Source organism: Moschus berezovskii, chromosome 13 (assembly GCF_049115385.1).
Source record: "Moschus berezovskii isolate FMDL1 chromosome 13, NW_MosBer_1.0, whole genome shotgun sequence".
Classification (NCBI taxonomy): Eukaryota; Metazoa; Chordata; class Mammalia; order Artiodactyla; family Moschidae; genus Moschus; species Moschus berezovskii.
The window spans coordinates 8,168,346-8,190,266 of NC_142472.1; the positions used below are offsets into that span (position 1 = coordinate 8,168,346).

The 21,921-nt window shown below is 42.8% G+C and overlaps 2 protein-coding genes across 3 annotated transcripts in view; both read right to left on the minus strand.

Moving 5' to 3' along the window:
- ERCC5 (ERCC excision repair 5, endonuclease) overlaps positions 1–16,860 on the minus strand; it is a 29,774-nt gene extending 12,914 nt beyond the window's left edge. The window contains exons 1-7 of one of the 2 annotated variants that reach the window (XM_055426650.2): positions 16,351–16,858; positions 8,923–9,098; positions 7,903–8,018; positions 7,422–7,508; positions 6,318–6,378; positions 2,560–2,703; positions 26–233 (exon numbers count right to left, since the gene is read on the minus strand). In XM_055426650.2, coding sequence (XP_055282625.2) covers positions 26–233; positions 2,560–2,703; positions 6,318–6,378; positions 7,422–7,508; positions 7,903–8,018; positions 8,923–9,098; positions 16,351–16,438 — 880 coding nt within the window. In that variant the 5' untranslated portion in view covers positions 16,439–16,858. Of the gene's footprint in view, positions 1–25; positions 234–2,559; positions 2,704–6,317; positions 6,379–7,421; positions 7,509–7,902; positions 8,019–8,922; positions 9,099–16,350 lie in introns of both variants that reach the window. The other variant, XM_055426651.2, reaches the window with a different exon arrangement.
- A 4,478-nt stretch (positions 16,861–21,338) lies between these two features.
- The window catches only part of BIVM (basic, immunoglobulin-like variable motif containing), a 35,233-nt gene continuing 34,650 nt past the window's right edge, over positions 21,339–21,921 (minus strand). The window contains exon 11 of the transcript XR_016038853.1: positions 21,339–21,762. The gene's annotated coding sequence lies outside the window, so the exon portion shown is untranslated. The remainder of the gene's footprint in view (positions 21,763–21,921) is intronic.

The window sequence follows — 21,921 nt, forward strand, 5'->3', positions numbered from 1 at the left end:
TCAAGTAAGTGATGGTATGTGGTACCTTTTATCAAGATGTAGTGGGAAGTGTCTTCGGAGACCACTCTCCTGGACTCCACCTCCTTCAGAAAGCCTCCTTCATCTTCATACTGCCTTTGGATTTGCCCTGAATGTTGTTGATTCATTTCCTTCTCAACGTTTTCTATGTGTTGGTTTAGATAGTTTTTTTTAAGCAAGCCTTTTAGCTGGTACTGTGAAAAGTCATTGGACTCCTAAAAGAAAATAAATAAACGGAATGATTTCATATATTAAATACAGACAGTATTCCCGTATTTCCACCCTTTTCCCCAAAGGAGATAACTGATTGTTTCCATTGGTGGTATTTTTACACTAGAAAAGTAAAATGTGAATAGTAGGGGAAAGCCATAATTGCCTTGTTAAAGAGTAATCTTTCAAACAAAAAGAAATGGGCAAAAGAAAAGAAACCATGAATCCTGTTTATGATTCAATTATTTACTAAAAAAACATTTATCAAGCATGGGATGCACACCAGGGAGTCTGAAATATTGACTGTGGCTTAGCAGACAGTTTTTTAGAATGCAAGTGAAGTGCTGGTCCCTGGTCCACAAAAGACACACGATAAATCAGATAGTCAGTTATTAATAATACTTAACATTTACAGCACATCTCCTAAGTAAGGCATTCATCTAAGTATTTTTACATACATTATCCCATTTTATACTCAGCCACCAAGGAGACAGAAGTCATTACCTCCATTCGACAAATGAAGAAACTGAGACTTAAACAGTTTAAGCAACCTCTCTAGAACTGTGTGGTAGTTATATGGTAGATCAGGGTCAAAACCAGGTTGCTAAGCCTTATACTAAATTATTACCAAGATTATTATGGTTACTTATATTCTCCCAACATTACTATTATCAATATTGCATTTGCCTAATGTACAGACAATGCAAAGGTCCAACCTGTACGACTCAGAACTTCCCTCAGCTACCAGGATGACAGATCCAACGGGCTGTGCACCATTCTACCCTGACCGACCCAGCCCAGAGGCTCTGCGGTGGCAGAAAGAGAAGAAGTGGAGCAAGGCACTGGGACTGTCTTCTTTCTCTCCCATCTGTTCCACTGTTGTTTACATAATCCACATTCTATTTCCTCAGTGACAAGCCAAAGGTCCGTTCACACTCAAGAAATAAAATGCTTGCCTAAGGGCTTCAGAGGGCTTCCCTGGTGGCTCAGGAGTCAAAAATCCACCTGCCAACGCAGGAGAGACTGGTTCAATCCCTGGTCCAGAAAGATCCCACAGCCTGTGGAACAACTAGGCCCATGCCCCACAGCTGCTGAGCCCATGCCCTAGAGCCCAGGAGCCGCAACGACTGAGCCTGCTCAGCCGAGAGCTCATGCTCCCAGCACGAGAAGCCAGCACACTGCGAAGCCCACGCACCACAATGAAGAGAAGTTCTCCACGCCCCAAGCTAGAGAAATGCCCGTGCAAAGCAACAGAGACCCAGTGCAGTCAAAAATAAATAAACAAAAATTATTTTTTAAAATGCTTGGTTGATAAACTGAGCATGGATTCCCCCCTCGCCCAAGATGAAAATAAATTTACTTCTGTCCTTTGTACATCACTTCTGTACACCTTAGCATTTTCCTACGTTCATGTGCTTCATGGAAAAGCAGAAAGGAGTGATGGGAAAAGAAACAGCTCCTGCCTTTTTCATATTTTTCTTATCAATCTAAGAAACGTTCGAAAGTCTGTAGGAAAAAAAAACAAAGCCCTACATCCATTCATTAGCAATATTACAAAATTTATAGGTAAAGTTAATGGAGAACGATGTTAGAGAGAACAGGTTATAGCAGTAGGAAGGAAAACAAGACTCATTCACCAGCTAAACACAGCAATGATGGTGCAGTAAGACCAGGGAACACACTCAGCAGAACCCGATGCCACACCCTGTCCCACTTCCCGTTTCTACAGCTGCGAAGCCACCATCGGAGGCTCCAAGTTGAGGAATTTACCACTGAATTCCCTGTTACCACCGTCCAGAAAGAGGAAGAGGGAAGACGGAAGATCCGACTACACTTCTAGCCTTCAGGGGAACTGACACCTGGAATTTCAAGTCAGAACAAACTTCTCCACTGTGACCAGGTTCCATATTACTGCTAGTATTCTACGATGTATGTGATGGATTAAAACAACTTCATGAACTAACTTAAGGACTGAACTACTGAGCACCGACTATGTGAAAAACACTGAGCTAAGTGCTGGAAGTGCAGAAGTGTACGAGGCAGGCACATCTGGGTGCTGGGAATCTAAGCAGACGCCACAGGGAGCTGTGCGAACACAGAGCAGGAGACAAGACTTGGTCCTGGCAGAACGTCAAGAGGCCTTCTGTGAGTAAGGGTCGGTAAGTTCCAACCTATACAAAATGATGTTTCACAGGATCTCAGAGACATGCAAAGGCTGTTTACTGAAAACAACAGATCGTGTAAGTAATGTTTATCAATATTCTCTTATTTTAACAAAAATTTTGCTGACATTCTTAACTTTACACATTAACATGTTATGGTATATTTCACCTCTGGCATCGCTTCAAATAATGTTCTTCTCCGCTTAGTAAATTCCTTCATATCAGTCAAGATTTCATGCTTTACTTCAAGGGGCAGGCTGTTGAAATCTTCAGACTCAATGTCAATTGCATGAGGATTGTGAAAGAACTCTTCCTGTAAAGAGTGAAACGTGACATTTACATTTTATACACTTTAACTCTACATACCATGCCAGACTTTGTGTGTGTGTGCTTGTATACAGAGTTCTACATAATCTACAGTAGGCTACACACAGTTATACATATCTGCAACAGGCATTCAAGTGAATGGACAGGTGAGGGAATACATCCATTTACTCCTGTAACAATACGTGAACCAAGAACTTCCGGATGCTCAAGCTGGATTTAGAAAAGGCAGAGGAATCAGAGATCAAACTGCCGACAACTGTTGGATTATAGAAAAAGCAAGAGAATTCCAGATACATATTTACTTCTGCTTCATTAACGCTAAAGCCTTTTACTGTGTGGATAACAACGAACTGTGGAAAATTCTTAAAGAGATGAGAGTATCACACCACCATACTTGGCTCCTGAGAAACCTGTACACAGGTCAAGAAGCATCAGTTAGAACCCTACGTGGAACAACTCACTGGTTCAAAACTGGGAAAGGAGTATGTCAAGGCTGTATATTATCACCCTGTTTATTTAACTTATATGCAGAGTACATCATGAGAAACGTCAGGGTGGATGAAGCACAAGCTGGAATCAAGATTGCCGGAACAAATATCAATAACCTCAGATATGCAGATGACACTACCCTTATGGCAAAAAGCAAAGAGGAACTAAACAGCCTCTTGATGAAGCTGAAAGAGTGAAAAACCTGGCTTTAAACTCAACATTCAAAAAACAAAGATCATGGCAGCAGGTCCCATCACTTCATGGTAAATAGATGGAGAAACAATGGAAACAATGACAGCCTATTTTCTTGGGCTCCAAAACCACTGCAGATGGTGACTGCAGCCATGAAATTAAAAGAGGTTTGCTCCTTGGAAGAAAAGCTATGACTAACCTAGACAGAATATTAAAAAGTAGAGACATTACTTTGCCGACAAAGGTCCATCTAGTCAAAGCTATTGTTTTTCCAGTAGTCATGTATGGATCTGAGAGTTGGGCCATAAAGAAGGCTGAGCGCCAAGAATTGATGCTTTTAAACTGTGGTGCTGGAGAAGACTCTTGAGAGTCCCTTGGAATGCAAGGAGATCAAACCAGTCCATCCTAAAGGAAATCAATTCAAAATATCCACTGGAGGGATTGATGCTGAGGGTGAAGCTCCAATCCTTTGGCCACCTGATGCAAAGAACGGACTCACTGGAAAAGACCCTAATGCTGGGAAAGACTAAAGGCAAGAGAAGAAGGGGACACAGAGGATGACATGGTTGGATGGTGTCACCGACTCAATGGACATGAGTTTGAGCAAGTTCTGGGAGATGGTGAAGGACAGGGAAGTCTGGCGTGCTGCAGTCCATGGGGTCGCAAAGAGTCAGACATGACTTAGTGAATGAACAACAACATTCATTAATTCAAAAAGAAAAGAAATACTTACCAGGCATCTCTAATGTACCATGCACTGTTGTAGGTGTTACAGTGCTTTAGAGATCACGCCAGAGAAACGTCTGTTCTTAGGAGCAGAGGAAGACACATGATAAACAAATAAATGAACAAGACAATGATGAGAAAACAAAGCACGTGAATCTGATAGAGCTGATTAGGAGAATGGAAAGAGGAAAGACTCCACAAAACACAACGACCTGTATTCGCCTGATACTATCACAACAATGTTAATCGGCTCTACCCCAGTGCAAAATAAAAAGCAAAAAAAATAATGATGATGACCTGTGAGCAGAGACACCAGAAATCTGCTCAGGGAAGAGCATCCGAGGCTGAAGGGACAGCAAGTGCAAAGGCCCCGAGGCAGAGATAAGCCTTATGAATTCGAATAATACTTGTAATTGCTTTGGTTAGATACATTTTGTTTTGCTCTTAACCTAGTGGCTCAGTTGGTAAAGAATCTGCCTGCAATTCTTTACCTGGGTTTGATCCCTGGGTTGGGAAGTTTCCCTGGAGAAGGAAATGGCAACCCACTCTAGTATTCTTGCCTAGAGAATTCCATGGACAGAGGAGCCAGGAAGGCTACAGTCCATGGGGTTGCAAACAGTCGGACACAACTGTGCAACTTTCACTTTCTAAAACCAAAAGTGAAATTAACTGTGAGAAATTTCACAGACACGCAAAAGTATAAAACTTTTCTAAATGTTAACTTGGTTACTGAAAGTACTTTAAAACTCTTCACTAGTAAAGAAGATAAAATAATACAGTTTGCTTTCTTGTATGTATCTGTGCTGTGTGTTTGTAGACCAGCAAGCACTTAAAATAGACCAGTCATTTTACTCAGAGCTTCCAGTGTTCTCCTCAAGAATAATCTCATCACTCCTACAGGAAGGGCATCAAATATTTAAAAAAAAAAAAAAAGCACCATGGAGAAGCTAAGTTGCCTAAGATCTAAGATCTAAGATCTCACTCTCCAAGTGAGCAATGGAGCCCAGACATAACTGCAGGTCTCTCTGCCCACAGGGTCCCTGGTCTTCATCAAGTCTGTGCTCTCTTGCTGTGTTAATAAGGTAGGATCTTCATGAGCTGAAGAACCTTGCAATTTTAGCTCAAAAGTCTTCTAACAGACATACTAAAATATTATTATAAACAGACAAGGGAATCAAAGAATGTTACCTACTATTCTGAGAAACTTGCAGGAAATTTCAGAAACTTGTATCCACAGCACAAGCTCGATTTGTAAGCATGTTATTCATTATGTGATAGAACATGTCCAGAGGTTCTCTGACTCTCTTTTCTGGATGAATTCCCCTCCCATCCAGTAGGTGCTGACCTTACCCAGAGCCAGTGAACCGCACACCGTGCACGGGAGGCTGAGCATCCCCCAAGGCCGTCAGAAAGGGCAGCACAGGCCCAGCAGTCACTTCTTCCTGGGCTCCTGCCCTGGGAACCCAGCGCCTCTGTGCCCGAGCTCAGGACACACAGGCGGGAGTTCTGACGGACTGCCAGCATCAGCAGTGGGGCGCGCAGGTGAGGAGGCCTAGAGGGGCTCCAGTCCCAGCTCCAGCCTGACTGCACCTACACTGGAGACGCTCGAGGGAACTGCCCCCTGCGCTCACCAACCCCCAGGTCAGTGAAGACGATGATAATAAAAGACTGTTGTCACAGCACTAAGTTACACAGCAATAGATAACTACAGCCTGTGCACCTGCATACAGCTTCGTAAATGTATACATACCCATGTACCCTTGAAACATATACACATGTCCAAACACACACACACACAGATATGCAACCATACAGGGTGGGAGGGGCACTGACATACAGCAAAATGCTACTAGAAGTTATTCGTGGGTGATACGCTTTCCATTATTTTTATATAAGCATTAATTATTATATTATACAAGCATGAATTATTATATTTATTTACTGGTTAGTTAAAAAAGAAAGGTGGCTTATTTTGGATATCCAGATATGCATAATTCCATATATGTTTATGAGCACGGGTATATTTTATATACGCATGCACACATATATACACAACAAAAAAGGTAGTATCTGTCTTTCTTATCAAGAACATTCCTAAGTCCATACTACCTCATTAAAATCATTCATTTTCATGTTATTCACTTCAAATACTAATAATAGAATAAATCCTGCATTCAAAAATTATTTAAATACCTGTAATGCCTGTTTCTGACTCATCCTTTCTTGCCATTCTTTTTCATCCTCCTCTTCTGAACTGAAAGTCAAACACACATTTACAATACCTATGATTTAATGATGACTTATAAAAATATTTAAGTGCAAGGCACTGCTAGTTACAGAAGCTACAGTGGTGAATAAGGTGGCAAGAACTGCGCCATCTTTGGTCTCACCGTCTGGTAGGGACACCTATAAGGGAGCAATCGTAACAAGATCTAACATCTTCCATCAGCAGCGCAGAGCAGGTTGCCAAAGGGGCAATTAGGAGTCACCTCACCCCAGGAGCTTTCTGAATTCTCTCGCAATTACACTGCTTAGAGAAAAAAGAAGAAACTAGAAAGTGTTTTAAGCAAGGACACGACAGTATCAGATTTGAGTTTTACCAGGTTCTACACTACAAATCAGAAACTGGGCCTGACAGGAGTCCCTCCAAAAGGGTAAGATCAGAGATAGAGACAGACATGCGGAAGCCAGGCCAGTAACCTCTAGACACGGTGACGGCGGCACAGGGATTCAAAAGCTGTGTGGCCTCACGGGAGCCCTGGGAAAGGAATGGGGGTGGTCGGTGGCAGGGGGGACAAACTGGCCCCCCACCTCCACTTCAACCAGAGAAGCCGCTGAGGATTATCAGCCAGCAGGAAGAAGAGCGACCACAGAGGTCCCCGGAGAGCAGGACCATATGGGCACCACATCAGCCTGAGAACTGCAAAGCAGCCACTGGATTTAACAGGGAGGACATCGTGTGTGCGGACTTCAGTGATGGAGAGAGAAAACGCCAGGCTGAGAAACAGGTTGAGACGGTAGGTTCAGCAAAGAGTCCGAAAAACCAGAATCCACGTCTCCACAAACTCTCAATGAACAGTGCTGACACAGTCCTGAGGATGAAGAAAGGAAATCACCACAAACCACTGAAACACAAAGGGAGTCAACAGATGATGTAGCCTTTAAACACCAATCTAAAAGTGTCGAGACTGGGTATTGCAGATGCTTTAATCCAACACACCTTACCATTTAAGTAAAACATAAAAATTTAAATCTGTCTGAATGCAGCAATAACATCTAGATAGTTAAAACATTTACCTGTTTTTCTCTTTCTCTTGTAAAGGTGGCAAAGCGTAGATGTCATCTGCTCTCTGAACTTGAGTAAGACTGGGAAGGGCTTCCTCCCTGAAAAGTACACAAAGACTTCACCAGAAATGACAGAAAAGAGTATTTCGAGAGTCAGTAATATTCCCCATTGTAACACACAAACCCTGATGAGAAGGGGAAACCAAGGGGATGGGTTCTGCCCTTGCTGGCCTGCCTGCCTCCAGAAAGAGGGAACCTGGTCTTGGCATAAAGAAGACTCTTAGGAGAGTAAAACACACAAGCGATGCACCCTGGCAGCTTTTCCCTCTCACTGTCAAAGCTGATTCTCAAAGAACAGAGAACTTTCACAACTTCAATTCACTAGGTCAAATGGACATTCCATTGATTGCTCTCATTAGGGAAAGGGAATCACAGAATTCAGGACAAATATAAAAAATGTTCATCGTTGAAATGAATGTAATTCTCTGCTTGCCTTTTGCTTTTTAAGGCAGTTTTGATAACCTGTCGTTTCAAAAATGTTCTCAAAAGCTTCTCTGTAGTTGTTCTGGAGTCACTGGTGGCCAGGTCCTTTTTATGCCTTCTCTTAGCCTGTGAGAAGAAAGAATATAGGATTTTATTTCGAGGTATTAGTATATTAAAAACAATTCTGTGGCTTTTTTCCCCATGGAATTTGGTTTGTCTTCTGAGTTTTCAGATTATAGCTGTTTTAGTATTTTCTCCTAATTAGTGTACAAGTGAATAGTTTCAGGTTTTTGTTGTGTAAAGGACAGCCAGAGTTTCCAAGGAAGTATTACTTAGTGAATTATTATACAATGTATTTGGGAAACCATTACTTTCTTTTAAATGTCCTTTAATATGTCCTTTAAAATGTCCAAGAAGCCTAAACTTAATACTATATAATTAAGTAAATGCTTCCCTAAAGGGATTATTACATCAATTAACTAGTCTTTAAAATGCTATTTTTAGGTCAAAACCAATTTCTGGTATTAGTTTTTATAAAAACACACTACTTATATGTAACTCTGCCCTTCCATATCCAAAATGATGTCATAAGAAATTCTGAAATGTACAGAAATACTTTGCAAGACATTTCCAAACAGGGAAAAATGAAATAGTCTCTTAGTTGAATATAAGGCAGGAATATCAAAACATTCTTTTGCTTTTTGATATAGTTGCCATACAATATTGTATAAATTTAACTGCAGAACACTTAAGAAGACAATCTAAAGGGAAAATCCTTTACTATAACTACTGTTAACTTTAATAATTTTATTAAAAGTTAAATATTATTGCACCCATGTTATACAATGTTTTCAGAGGTAAACCTCTTTGAAAAGAAATTATCTGTTCATTATAAATTTTTAAAAGTTGAATTAATAAGTCTTGGTTTCCAAAATTCTAAGAAGAACATTTTAATTTTAGGTCACTTAAAATTTGACCTAAAATTCTAAGAATGCAGAAAGAAAAATAATTATACATATATAACTCTTACCAATGTCTGTTTCTTCAGGAGCGGAGCGTCCCCATCAAACACAAAAATAGGACGAATTCGGAAAAATAAGAGCTTGCAGAGTCGGTGGAACAAAGTGAGAAGATGGGCGTTCTCTACCGCGTTGCCGTGGCGATCGCGGGCTCCTTTAAGAGCCTGGTTTAACCAGATGCTAATATCTACAAGAATTGCTCATGGAAAACACTCTGCAAATCCTTCCCTCCCCTTACAAATTCCCAATGTCTGACGGCATCGAAACACTGAGACTCAACACTCATCCCAATTCACCTGAAACTGAAAAACGTTCGGCCCTACTGGAATCTCCCTAAAGTGAGTTCACTTTAGTTGGGCTCCTGTCATCACTGTTTACATCCTGAACTGTAAAATCTTACACAGGCACATGTCTCTTTTAAAAAGTCTAATTGAAAGGAACTTCTTTAAAAGAAACCGGTGATCTATATGAAATTTTAGTAAATTAACCAACTCTTTTGGAGAACGATTTAGCAATTCATAGCAAAACACTTTAAAATCTACATTCTCTTTTATGTAAGAATTCCACTTCCACACACTTATCCTCAAGAAGTCATCACAGACTTATAATCAGAGTGACTTATAAGGTGGTTTTGTTTATAATAATGAAAATATGAAGAATGGAAGTTTTCCAACTGGTCTTTTTTTAAAATTAGATTATGATACCATGATTTGCTGCAATCCAAGTGACCCTTAAAAATGGAAGCTAAGCAAATAAAGCACTCACAAAATATTATTAAAGGAAAAAATAAAACAGGTTACAAAAGTATGGAAAGTATAAATCTATTTTGTAACATATGCAGTATGTTAAATATACTCGAAGCTCAGACCTCAAAATACTGGGTTGACGCAAACGATGGTTCGGGGTTTTCCATAAGATGTTACAGAAAAACCAGAACAAACTTTTTTGTCAATACAATGTTAAAAGAGTAGCTATCTTCTGCTGTGATTACAACTGACCGTCTTCTTCTTGGAGTCATCTTCTAGTTTTAAACTTCACTAAAGAGTGCTTTTTAACAAATTGTTTTCTATTGGTTCCTGAGAGAGGGACACAGCCCTCTGCTGGGTTCTCTGGATCTCTGCCACTCCCCTGGCCCACTATCAGAGTGCTCACTTCCACGTTGTGGCTCTCAGGCCCTCTCCTTCCCTCCTGTCTGCAGCATCCATCCAGGCTACCTCCGCAACCACGCCCCCACTGTAGCCCCCGCAGCCCCCCACTCCACGCATGCACCTCTGCCCCAGAGCTTTCCTGACCCCAGAAGGATGACAAAGTTGATGTCTATACACTTGCTTCACAGTCCCTGCAGACTTGACACAAGCAAACACTGAGATCCGTAAAAAAATTAAAATTAAAAAAAAAAAAAATGAGCTCCATGTCTTCTCACCAGGCTGCTCACGCCCCCATTTCAGCAGACATCTCTCCGATTCGCTCAAGCCAGAACCCTGAGCGCCACTCCATACCTTCCCCTTACCCAGCACTGCCAGGTCCCATCAGTTCTACCTTTCTGTCTATCTTGAAAGTGTATGTTAGATTTCACCAACATACCTATAGTGAAAACCCCTGGGAAGCTTCCCAATACCTTTAGGATATCATCTGAGGCTGATTCAGGCCTGCGAAGCCCTCAATGAGCTGCCCTCTGCTCATTTCTCCTGCTCGTGTCAAGCCACTGGGCTTCTCTCAAAGCCTGGAAGTGACTGAGCTCCTTCCTTCCTGCAGGTCTTCTCCACGCTCCTTCCCAGCCTGAAAAAGCGCCTCCCTCTCTGAGTGAGAGGCCCTCCTCTCAGGCATCGGTTTAGGTGTCAGGCCCTCAGCCGAGATTAAGACGTCCAGTGATCCACTCCTGTGTAAAAACACCTTGCTGACTTCACAGCAGAAATGCTTATAAGCGCTCGGGGATACAGAACTAGATCAAACAAAGCATTTGCCCTAATGGAGTTTACAATCTAGTTGGGGAGCAGTCCAGACTGTGAGCTCCGTGATGTGTCTAAACCACACTGCCTGGCATGGCTCTCCCTCTCAGCGCACAGAGGAGGCAACAAAGATCTGCAATTGAATGAGCTGAACTGTTAAATATTTGCATGAATGACATTACCCAACTTACCACCATAAAAGACAAGGCCCATTAACAATTAGCTGAGTAAGGCTTTGACTGTGTGGATCACAATAAACTGTGGAACATTCTGAAAGACATGGGAATACCAGACCACCTGACTTGCCTCTTGAGAAACCTGTATGCAGGTCAGGAAGCAACAGTCAGAACTGGACATGGAACAACAGACTGGTTCCAAATAGGAAAAGGAGTTCATCAAGGTTGTATACTGTCACCCTGCTTATTTAACTTATATGCAGAGTACATCATGAGGAACACTGGGCTGGAAGAAGCACAAGCTGGAATCAAGATTGCCGGGAGAAATATCAATAACCTCAGATATGCAGATGACACCACCCTTACGGCAGAAAGTGAAGAGAAACTCAAAAGCCTCTTGATGAAAGTGAAAGAGGAGAGTGAAAAGTTTGGCTTGAAGCTCAACATTCAGAAAACTAAGATCATGGCATCTGGTCCCATCACTTCATGGGAAATAGATGGAAAAACAGTGGAAACAGTGTCAGACTTTATTTTTGGGGGCTTCAAAATCACTGCAGATGCTGATTGCAGCCATGAAATTAAAAGATGCTTACTCCTTGGAAGGAAAGTTATGACCAACCTAGATAGCATATTAAAAAGCAGAGACATTACTTTGCCAACCAAGGTCCATCTAGTCAAGGCTATGGTTTTTCCCGTGGTCATGTATGGATGTGAGAGTTGGACTATGAAGAAAGCTGAGTGCTGAAGAATTGATGCTTTTGAACTGTGGTGCTGAAGAAGACTCTTGAGAGTCCCTTGGACTACAAGGGGATCCAACCAGTCCATTCTAAAGGAGATCAATCCTGGGTGTTCATTGGAAGGACTGATGCTAAAGCTGAAACTCCAATACTTTGGCCACCTCATGCAACGAGCTGACTCAATGGAAAAGAGTCTGATGCTAGGAGGGATTGGGGGCGGGAGGAAAAGGGGACGACAGAGAATGAGATGGCTGGATGGCATCATCGACTCGATGGACATGAGTTTGAGTGAACTCCCGGAGTTGGTGATGGACAGGGAGGCCTGGCGTGCTGTGATTCATGGGGTCACAGAGTCGGACACGACTGAGTGACTGAACTGAACTGAAAATAACTAGTGGACAGCAAGCCAGATTAATTTCTGTATTTGTGGGCTACCAGTCATATCCAAGATCCTAATGATAGAAGAGTGGAAAATAAAGCCATGAACAAAACAGGCAGGGTCCAGACCCCTGAGAAAGTTGCAATTCTAATGGGAAAGACAGACAATAAAAATCAAGTATAGCTATAGAATACATTAGGTTCTTGCCAAGGAAAAAACTAAGAGCAGAGTAAATGGGCAAAAATGTGACTGGGAGTCAATGGCTCTTAGGTGGGGGGAAAAGTGAAAGTTAGTTGCTCAGTCGTATCTTTCTCTTTTCGACCCTATGGACTGCAGCCCACCAGGCTCCTCTGTCCATGGAATTCTCCAGGCAAGAATACTGGGGTGGGTTGCCATTTCCTTCCCCAGGGGGATCTTTGCAACCCAGGGATCAAATCCAGGTCTCCTGCCATTGCAAACAGATTCTTTACTGTCTGCGCCAACAGAGACTACATTAGATGGGGAAGGCCTGTCTATAAAGAAGTAACACAGATCTGAGCAAATGAACAGGAGGAATGGGAGAAGACAGTGAGGCTGGAGGTACAGCGAACACAAATGCCCTGAACCAGAAGTGCATTCTGTTCAAGGACAACGTGGCAGGTGCAAGAGGAGCAGGGAGAGGACGTGCTGTATCTGCAGTCACTGGAAGGATGTCACTGAAGGCTCACCCCAGCGGACAAGTGAGGAATGAACTCTCAATACACGGAAACCTGCTTTAAGCTAGTTACAATAGCCTGAGTGAAAGCAGAATGCAGTGCTGAGGACGAGAAGACGTCAGCTAAAGGGTCCATCCTGGAAGTAGGATTTGGTGTTGGCTTAGCTCTGTATTGTACTGGGTCAACATTTCTAAGTGGCTTGTTCCGGTTGCCACACCACTGTATTAGATGGAATACATTTCTGCTTAACTCACTTTTATGAAGTGTTAAGTCACTGAGTCATGCTGGACCCTTTGCTGCCTTATGGACTGTAGCCCACCAGGCTCCTCTGTCCATAGACTTCTCCGGGCAAGAATACTGGAGTGGGTAGCCATGCCCTTCTTCAGGGGATCTTCCCGACACAGGCACTGAACTTGAGTCTCCAGCACTGCTGGCAGATTCTTTGCATCTGAGACACCAGGGAATGAGAAAATCTAACTTCAGACTGGTAGCTCTCAACTCTGAAACTAGATATGAACCTTCTGAAACACAGGCTACTAAACATGCTGTGCTCAGTCGCTCAGTCACGTCTGACCCTGTGCCACCCCATGGACTGAAGACCGCCAGGCTCCTCTGTCCACAGGGATTTTCCAGGTAAGAAGACTGGAATGGTTGCCATGCCCTCCTCCAGGGGATCTTCCCAACCCAGGAATCAAACCTAGGTCCCCTACATTGAAGGTGGGGCCTACACAGAGTGTACTATTTTGTTAATAATAGAATTGTGTATTACACAAATGCTAAGGTCCATAAAAGTTTAATTGTTAATTCTTTATTATTTGACACAAACATTTATATTGTATAAATAAACAAGACACTCAGCTGGAAATGGTAAAAAGACCAAACAATTTATTTCAGGGATTCAAGAATAAATTATGAACCTAGTATGCCAAGGGTAATTTCTTCATTAACAAAACCAAAAAACCTGAATACATTTTACCAATTATTAATTCCTCACGTGGGCTTGAATGTAAACTGATATAAATTTTTGCTGACGTTTTAAGGGTTCCTGACACTGAATACTGCTTTCATTCCATGGAGAAAACCTTCAGGAAGCAATGGTTTAAGGAACCACTAGAGGGCAGCCGCAGCACACGCACTTATTAAAAAAGAAAAAAAACCCAAACCTTTGCCACAAGGTACCAGACATAAAACTTTTAAGGCACTATTCACTAAGGATGTGTTTTAAATTACCCACATTGCAAAAAATATATAATCATCATCACTGTCTTGCTTAAAAAAAAGTTATCACTGTTCCATTACATATGAGTAGTCTCCAACCAAAGTCAATGAATGGCTCCTCCTGCTGAATCCCCACCCTCTCTGACAGTGCATTTACCACAGCAATTACTGCAGGACTGTCTTCTCCACAGAGCATGGAGCTCCTAGGCTCATACGTCCCAACTTAGGGAACTGGTGGAAGGTACCACTAGCTTCTGGAACAGAACAGACACTCAGAAAAAGAAAAGAAAGATGAAAACAGAAAGATAATGAAAACTGCCTAACAAAAAGACTAAAATTTCAGAAATGGCTTTCATTTGCTTCCGTAATGAGGAAATAACATTTAATTCTAAAGACAAAACCGGCCAAACACGCACACAAACAAGTCCATCACAGAAGCTGGGAGGAAAATAATGCATGGTACATGGAGAAAGCAAGGGAGTTCCAGAAAAATCTATTTCTGCTTCATTGACTATGCCAAAGCCTTTGACTGTGTGGATCACAATAAACTGTGGAAAATTCTGAAAGAGATGGGCATCCCAGACCACCTGACCTGCCTCTTGAGAAACCTGTATGCAGGTCAGGAAGCAACAGTTAGAACTGGACATGGAACAAAAGACTGGTTCCAAATAGGAAAAGGAGTGCATCAAGGGTGTATATTGTCACCTTGCTTATTTAACTTATATGCAGAGTACATCATGAGAACGCTGGGCTGGAAGAAGCACAAGCTGGAATCAAGATGGCCGGGAGAAATATCAACAACCTCAGATATGCAGATGACACCACCCTTATGGCAGAAAGTGAAGAGGAACTCAAAAGCCTCTTGATGAAAGTGAAAGAGGAGAGTGAAAAGGTTGGTTTGAAGCTCAACATTCAGAAAACAAAGATCATGGCATCTGGTTCCATCACTTCATGGGAAATGGATGGGAAAACAGTGGAAACAGTGTCAGACTTTATTTTTGGGGGCTCCAAAATCACTGCAGATGCTGATTGCAGTAATGAAATTAAAAGACGCTTACTCCTTGGAAGGAAAGTTATGACCAACCTAGATAGTATATTAAAAAAGCAGAGACATTACTTTGCCAACCAAGGTCCGTCTAGTCAAGGCTATGGTTTTTCCCGTGGTCATGTATGGATGTGAGAGTTGTACTATGAAGAAAGCTGATAACCAAAGAATTGATGCTTTTGAACTGTGGTGCTGGAGGGGACTCTTGAGAGTCCCTTGGATTGCAAGGAGATCCAACCAGTCCATTCTAAAGGAGATCAATCCTGGGTGTTCATTGGAAGGGCTGATGCTAAAGCTGAAACTCCAATACTCTGGCCACCTCATGCGACAAGTTGACTCACTGGAAAAAGACTCTGATACTGGGAGGGATTGGGGTCGGGAGGAGAAGGGGACGACAGAGAACGAGATAGCTGGATGGCATCACCGACTCGATGGACATGAGTTTGAGTGAACTCTGGGAGTTGGTGATGGACAGGGAGGCCTGGCGTGCTGTGATTCATGGGGTCGCAAAGAGTCAGACACGACTGAGCGACTGACCTGACCATACGAATTTCCTATTCCAAAAACAAAAAAACCACTAAAAGTTACTTGAAAAAAAAAAAAAAAGGAAAGAAAGAAAATGTAAAAACATGTCCACACACGTTTTTCTTCCTCTCACAAATATAAACGGAGCAAGACTCAGGCCGGCTTGCAAAACCATTGGTAGGAAGTCGACTTCTTTTTCTCCGGGCTGACACCCCCAGCCGGAATACCACCTTCAGGATTTACAATATTAACAGTGCCAGACACTATTTCTAAATTCCTTTCATTTAAATATTCGCTTTTTTCCTCCCACCAACTCTGTGTGTAGAGACTGTTATCACCTCCACTTCCCAGATGAAAGAGCTGCAGAGAGGCGTAGGGCGCTGCGCCTAAGACCCCAATCCAGGGAGCTGTGACTGTAAAGCGGGAGGAAAGCAGACACTTAGAAAGGAAGCGTCCTGAGGAAGATCCTATAGCTCCTCCCCCCCCCGCGGCGTGAGACCCCCGTCCCGGGCTGTGACCCTCATCCCACCAACGCCGCTCTGCGCCCCGGGAAAACTGAGAGCAAAAAGCCCTGGCGTGTCAAGTTGATGTCTGACTGAAAACAACAAAATTATGTAAAGCAGTAATCCTTCAATTAAACAAATAAATTGGGGGGAGGGGGGAGAACCCTGGCGTCCACCGAGCGTCCCCAGCGCCGACGCCGCGTAAAGGATACCCACGGCCAGGATCTTCCCCTCCAGCGTCTCCGGGCTGACCTGCCGCCCGGAGCACTCCAGCAGCTTCCAGAGCCCCTGCACTCCCATGAGGGAGCTGCGTGCTGGGCGTCGCGGGCGGCTTTGCACTCCGAGTCTTCCCCGCCCGGCTGCGCCGCCGCCCCGGGCCCAGGAAGGGCACTCTCGGCTCCTACTCGGAAAGACGGGAAATCAAGAGCCCGCAGCTGTCCAGGGAAAACCGGCCCCGGCGAAACGGGCAGTTTCCAGAAACGGGCACGGCCTCGCGGAAGAAAAGCGGGACCAGAGAAAACTGGCGACGCTGAGGGGCACGTCCTCGTCTCCTCCAGCGCTCTGGCTCAAACGTCTGCACTCTTAACGGACGACCAGGCCGAGTGGCCGGCGCAGGCAAGATGTAACAGCCAGAAAAAGTTCCTCCGAAGACTCCAGACTTCTCAAGCGCAAGCGTACACGCACCGGAAATGGGGCTCCCCGATTACCGTCTACTGCGTCGCGCAGGCCGGAAGTCCTGGCTCCCCTCGATGACGTATATCCGCCGCGCCGATGCATTCCACAAGTGAGATGGTGGTTCGGCCCCTGTGTTTACGGCTTGTTGGCCGCCTTACCTCCTCCACGGAGGCATCTTATTTCTGTTAAACGTTGGAACCATACGCAAAGCGCTTTCTTTCAGAGGTTACGGGTTTGTACGTGCTTTTCTAGCGTCGGTTTCTTCCCAGTCTGCCTCCAGTTGTGAAAACTCTTGATGCTAAGTATTGTTTTTCGCGGGAGGAAATAACAGAAAGGCGGAAGCTTTCCATTCATTTCAGTCGCTCAGTCGTGTACGATTCTTTGCGACCCCATGAATCACAGCAGGCCAGGCTTCCCTGTCCATCACCAACTCCCGGGCTTTACTCAAACTCATGTCCATTGAGTTGGTGATGCCATCCAACCATCTCATCGTCTGTCATCCCCTTCTCCTCCCACCTTCAACCTTTCCCAGTATCAGGGTCTTTTCTAGTAAGTCAGTTCTTTGCGTCAGGTGGCCAAAGAATTGAAGTTTCTGCATCAGTCCTTCTAGTGAATATTGAGGACTGATTTCCTTTAGGATGGACTGGTTGGATCTCCTTGCAGTCCAAGGGACCCTCAAGAGTTTTCTCCAACACCATAGTTCAAAAGCATCAATTCTTCTGTGTTCAGCCTTCCTAATAGTCCAACTCTCACATCCATACATGACTACTGGAAAAACCATAGCCTTGACTAGTTGGACCTTTGTTGACAAAGTAATGTCTCTGGTTTTTAATATGCTGTCTAGGTTGGTCATAATATTTCTTCTAAGAGCAATCCTCTTTTAATTTCATGGCCGCAGTCGCCAGCTGCAGTGATTCTGGAGTCCCAAAAAATAAAGTCTCACTGTTTCCATTGTTTCCCTATCTATTTGCCATGAAGTGATGGGACCAGATGCCATGATCTTAGTTTTCTGAATGTGGAGTTTTAAGCCAACTTTTTCACTCTCCTCTTTTACTTTCATCAAGAGGCTCTTTAGTTCTACACTTTCTGCCAGGCGTGTTGTGTCATCTGTATATCTGAGGTTACTGATATTTCTCCCGGCAATCTTGATTCCGGCTTGTGCTTCATCCAGTCTGGCATTTCTCATGATGTACTGTGCATATAAGTTAAATAAGCAGGGTGACAATATACAGCCCTGATGTACTCTTTTCCCAATTTGGAACCAGTCTGTTGTTCCATGTCCAGGTATAACTGTTGCTTCTTCACGTACATACATATTTCTCAGGAGGCAGGTTAGGTAGTCTGGTATTCCCATCTCTTTAAGAACTTTCCACAGTTTGTTGTGATCCACAGTCAAAGGCCTTGGCAGAGTCAAAACAGAAGTACGTGGAAGTTTTGGTTGATGTTTTTTCATTAATAAGTAGGTAGTTATCTGAAAATTTGTAGTAACCAGATAGTAATATGCTTTAAAATCTTAGCCCTTGAAGTACATTTTTCTTCAGCATTTAAGAGTTAGGCTTGTAGGTCAGAAATACCAAGAAACTCATTGCCAGAGTAGCTCCTGGAAAGACGGTAGATTGGACCCTCAGGCTAGGGTTCAAACCCCCACCGAACCACTTATGGTGTTTAGCATTGCTCAGATCAGGTTTGTTCAAAACATCTTTCTTCATCTGTAATAGGTGGGCATAGAAGCAGTCTTGCAAACTGTTTCAAACAAGGATCATAGGTAATGTCTGTGAAGTACTTAACCACTAGTAGTCAATGAATGGTAGCCTTTTCGTACATATTGGTTCAGATTTGAACTGTTGAAATTAGATTAACATCAGTGAAAAGAAATGATTGGAAAATAAGTTTTTAGCAAAACTATTTTTTTGCCCAAACAGATGGTTCCCAGAAGCCAGCGTTCCTTGGCCTGTGTACTCAGTTGCTCGGCCACCTCAGGCCCTGTGACCCCGTGGACTGTCACCCACCAGGCTCCTCTGTCCGTGGGACTTCCCAGGCAACAGTACTGGAAAAGTGAAAGGAAAGCGAAGCCGCTCAGTCATGTCTGACTCTGTGACCCCACGGACTGCAGCCTCCCAGGCTCCTCCGTCCCTGGGACTTCCCAGGCAACAGTACTGGAGTGGGATGCCATTTCCTTCTCCAGGGGATCTTCCTGAACCAGGGATTGAACCCGGGTCTCCCACATTGCCAGCGGACACTTTGGGTTGCTATTTCCTGCCTTGGAATCTTCCTGACCCGGGGATCTAATGTGCATTTCCTGTGCCACATAGATTATTTACCCCTGCAACCTGGTTGCAACTAATTTTCTCTGAGGGCTAATCCTGATAAGGTACTTATTTGCATTTCCTCCAGATGTAAAATTATATGCGGAACTTTTGTTCCTAAATGTATTTCTCGGGAATTAATATAATTACCTATTATATAATTACCCATCAGAGTAGATTGTAAAGTTCCTGGAACCAACAACTGTTTTGTTGACTGTTGTATACCGCACTCTTTATATTTAGCAGGAATTCTACAAATATTGTCTAAATGACCACTTTCCCAGCCTCAAATCTAAATCTGCAAGGCATCTTGCACCCTATTGAATTTTCTCACAAGTCTGGCAAATGTTAGTTCAGATCTCATCAGAGCCATGTAATAATCCTGAGGTATGGGCTAAATTATGTCCTCCAAAGTTCAAATGTTGAAGCGCTAACCCCCAGTATCTCAGACCGATTGGAAATTGGGCCTTTTTAAAGTTAAAATGAAGCTATTAGGTTAAGTTAATCAGTCTGACTGGTGTCCTTAGAAGAGGAAATTTGGATATCCAGACACTAAGGCTCTTTGCACAGAGGAAAAACCAAGTGAGGACACAGAGAAACAGCAGCGACCTGCAAACCGAGAAGGTTCAGGAAACCAAACTTTGGATCTTGACGTCTAGCCTCTGGAGTTACGAGAAAATAAATGTCTGCTGTGTAAGCTACCAATCTGACATTTTGTTTTGGTAGCCCCAACAGACACATCTAGGATCCTGGACACATTTGTTCAATGTTGAGAATCTGAATAAAATGGAGATGGCACTTCTTTTTTGCGGTTTCTGAGATCAGAGACTTAACATGAAACACCTAGTAGGTGATGACACTCCCATTAGTTTGTTGAGTGAATGACTGAGGGGAAAACACGATGAGAAAACTGAAATACAAAATGTGATTGAATCGTAGAGCACCTCACCCAAAACCCTCTGGTGTCTGGGGAAGGCAAGTTGGGGGGTATTATAGCGGCTGCACCAGCTTGCCCTAATGATGGGGCATTGTAGCAGGAAAAAGAACACTCAGGATTTGATCTAAATGAAGTTACCTGAGAGCTAGGTAAAAACAAGTAGTCAATGTGAGCGTTTGAGTACTGTAAGTGCTTGTAAAACCTGAGCAACATTTCTTGGATATAAAATGTATTGTTGAAGGAACATCAACTGAGGAGTGTTCACCTGATTAATAAGGAATTGGTTCCTTTGGATGCTGTTTAAAGGGCTTCCAGGCCGCACTAGCGGTGAAGAAGCTGCTGCCAATGCAGAAGACATAAGAGATGTGGGTTCAGTCCCTGGGTTGGGAAGATCCCCTGGAGGAGGGCACAGCAACCCACTCCAGTATTCTCACCTGGAGAATCCCATGGACAGAGGCGCCTGGTGGGCTACAGTCCATAGGGTCACAGTCAGACATGACTGAAGTGACCTAGCAACAGCAGCAGCAAAGGGCTCCCTATCAAGATTCTGACAGGAGAATACACATTATATAGGCTAATAATAACAAGCACTGAAATAGCAATTCCTATCTAGAAAGCACTGTGCGAAACACTTTACACGTATTAACTTACTTATTCTTCAAAACAGTTTGTAAGATAAGTACTATTATCCCCATTTTATCCAACCAGGAATTATGCACAAGAAAAACAATCTTAACTTGCCCAAGATGATAACAGCTAGTTAGTAGCGAGCCAGTAATATGAAATTTCATTGCTTCTATGGAGACCCCTAAGAAAAACTGACCAAGAAATTATGACAGGAATGTTACTAATCTTCAAAGAGCATTGTGCAGTCACTTGCTCACAGATTCTGGAAAAGCAGTCCCTATAAAGCTCAGTGTGCTCCTCATAACTGCCAAACTTGTAAACCAAGTTATTAAGTGATCATGTATATTAAGTGTTTTATAAAAGTTGGTTATAGCCAATAAGCAATATGTATAAACTCATCCTCTTTTCCTAGATGTTACTGTGTTCTCTGTTTTATGTTGCATTCATCTCCATTCTTTACCAACCTCTTCTCTGAAATATCTGGCTGAGCTATATGAAATCAACAAGATTTGACCTCCAGAAATTACAGTTTCATTTGGTTCAAGCTAAAGAATTACATTTTTATTTCCTGTTATAAAGTCTTACAAAAATCTAAAATTCCAGACATATGCCTATAGTTTCACTGATTCTAAAAGTCAGAAGATGTTTCTTTTAATACTTAGGCAGAATTGACAATTTCTGTCATGTACCTGTCATATACTTCAAATTATAAGGCCACTCCATCCTTAAAAATTCAAAACATTCACATGATTAAAAGTAGAAAACAAAACTTTATTGATGAAAACTTCTTAAAATTTCCAGTATGAAGTAACAAAATCAACAACCTACAAATCTCTTTCAGTCCTTGGCCTTTCAAGCAAAATATTCTCTTCAGAAAAATGCCCATTTCATAATATCCCCATCTGTAGGCTAGGCGTATCTGAGTGGGTACATGGATATAAAATTCAAAAGAGAAGGAAATGAAAATATTTTCAAAATAAAAATCTGAACCCTTTCCTTGAGGTGTATTGCAATATGGTTACCAACATATTCAGCACCTTGTAATAATCAAGTTACTGATTGGAGTCCTGGAACAGCCCCTGGAATGAAAGAACAAGAGATCCTAGTTGTTCATGAGTCACAGGTTGGCAGCAGAAGAAAAACTGACAGCAACTGGACAGGAACTCAAATACATGAAATCCACACGTTCCGAATGATTACACACGCACTTCAAATAGCTAAGAGTCTATATGGTTTTA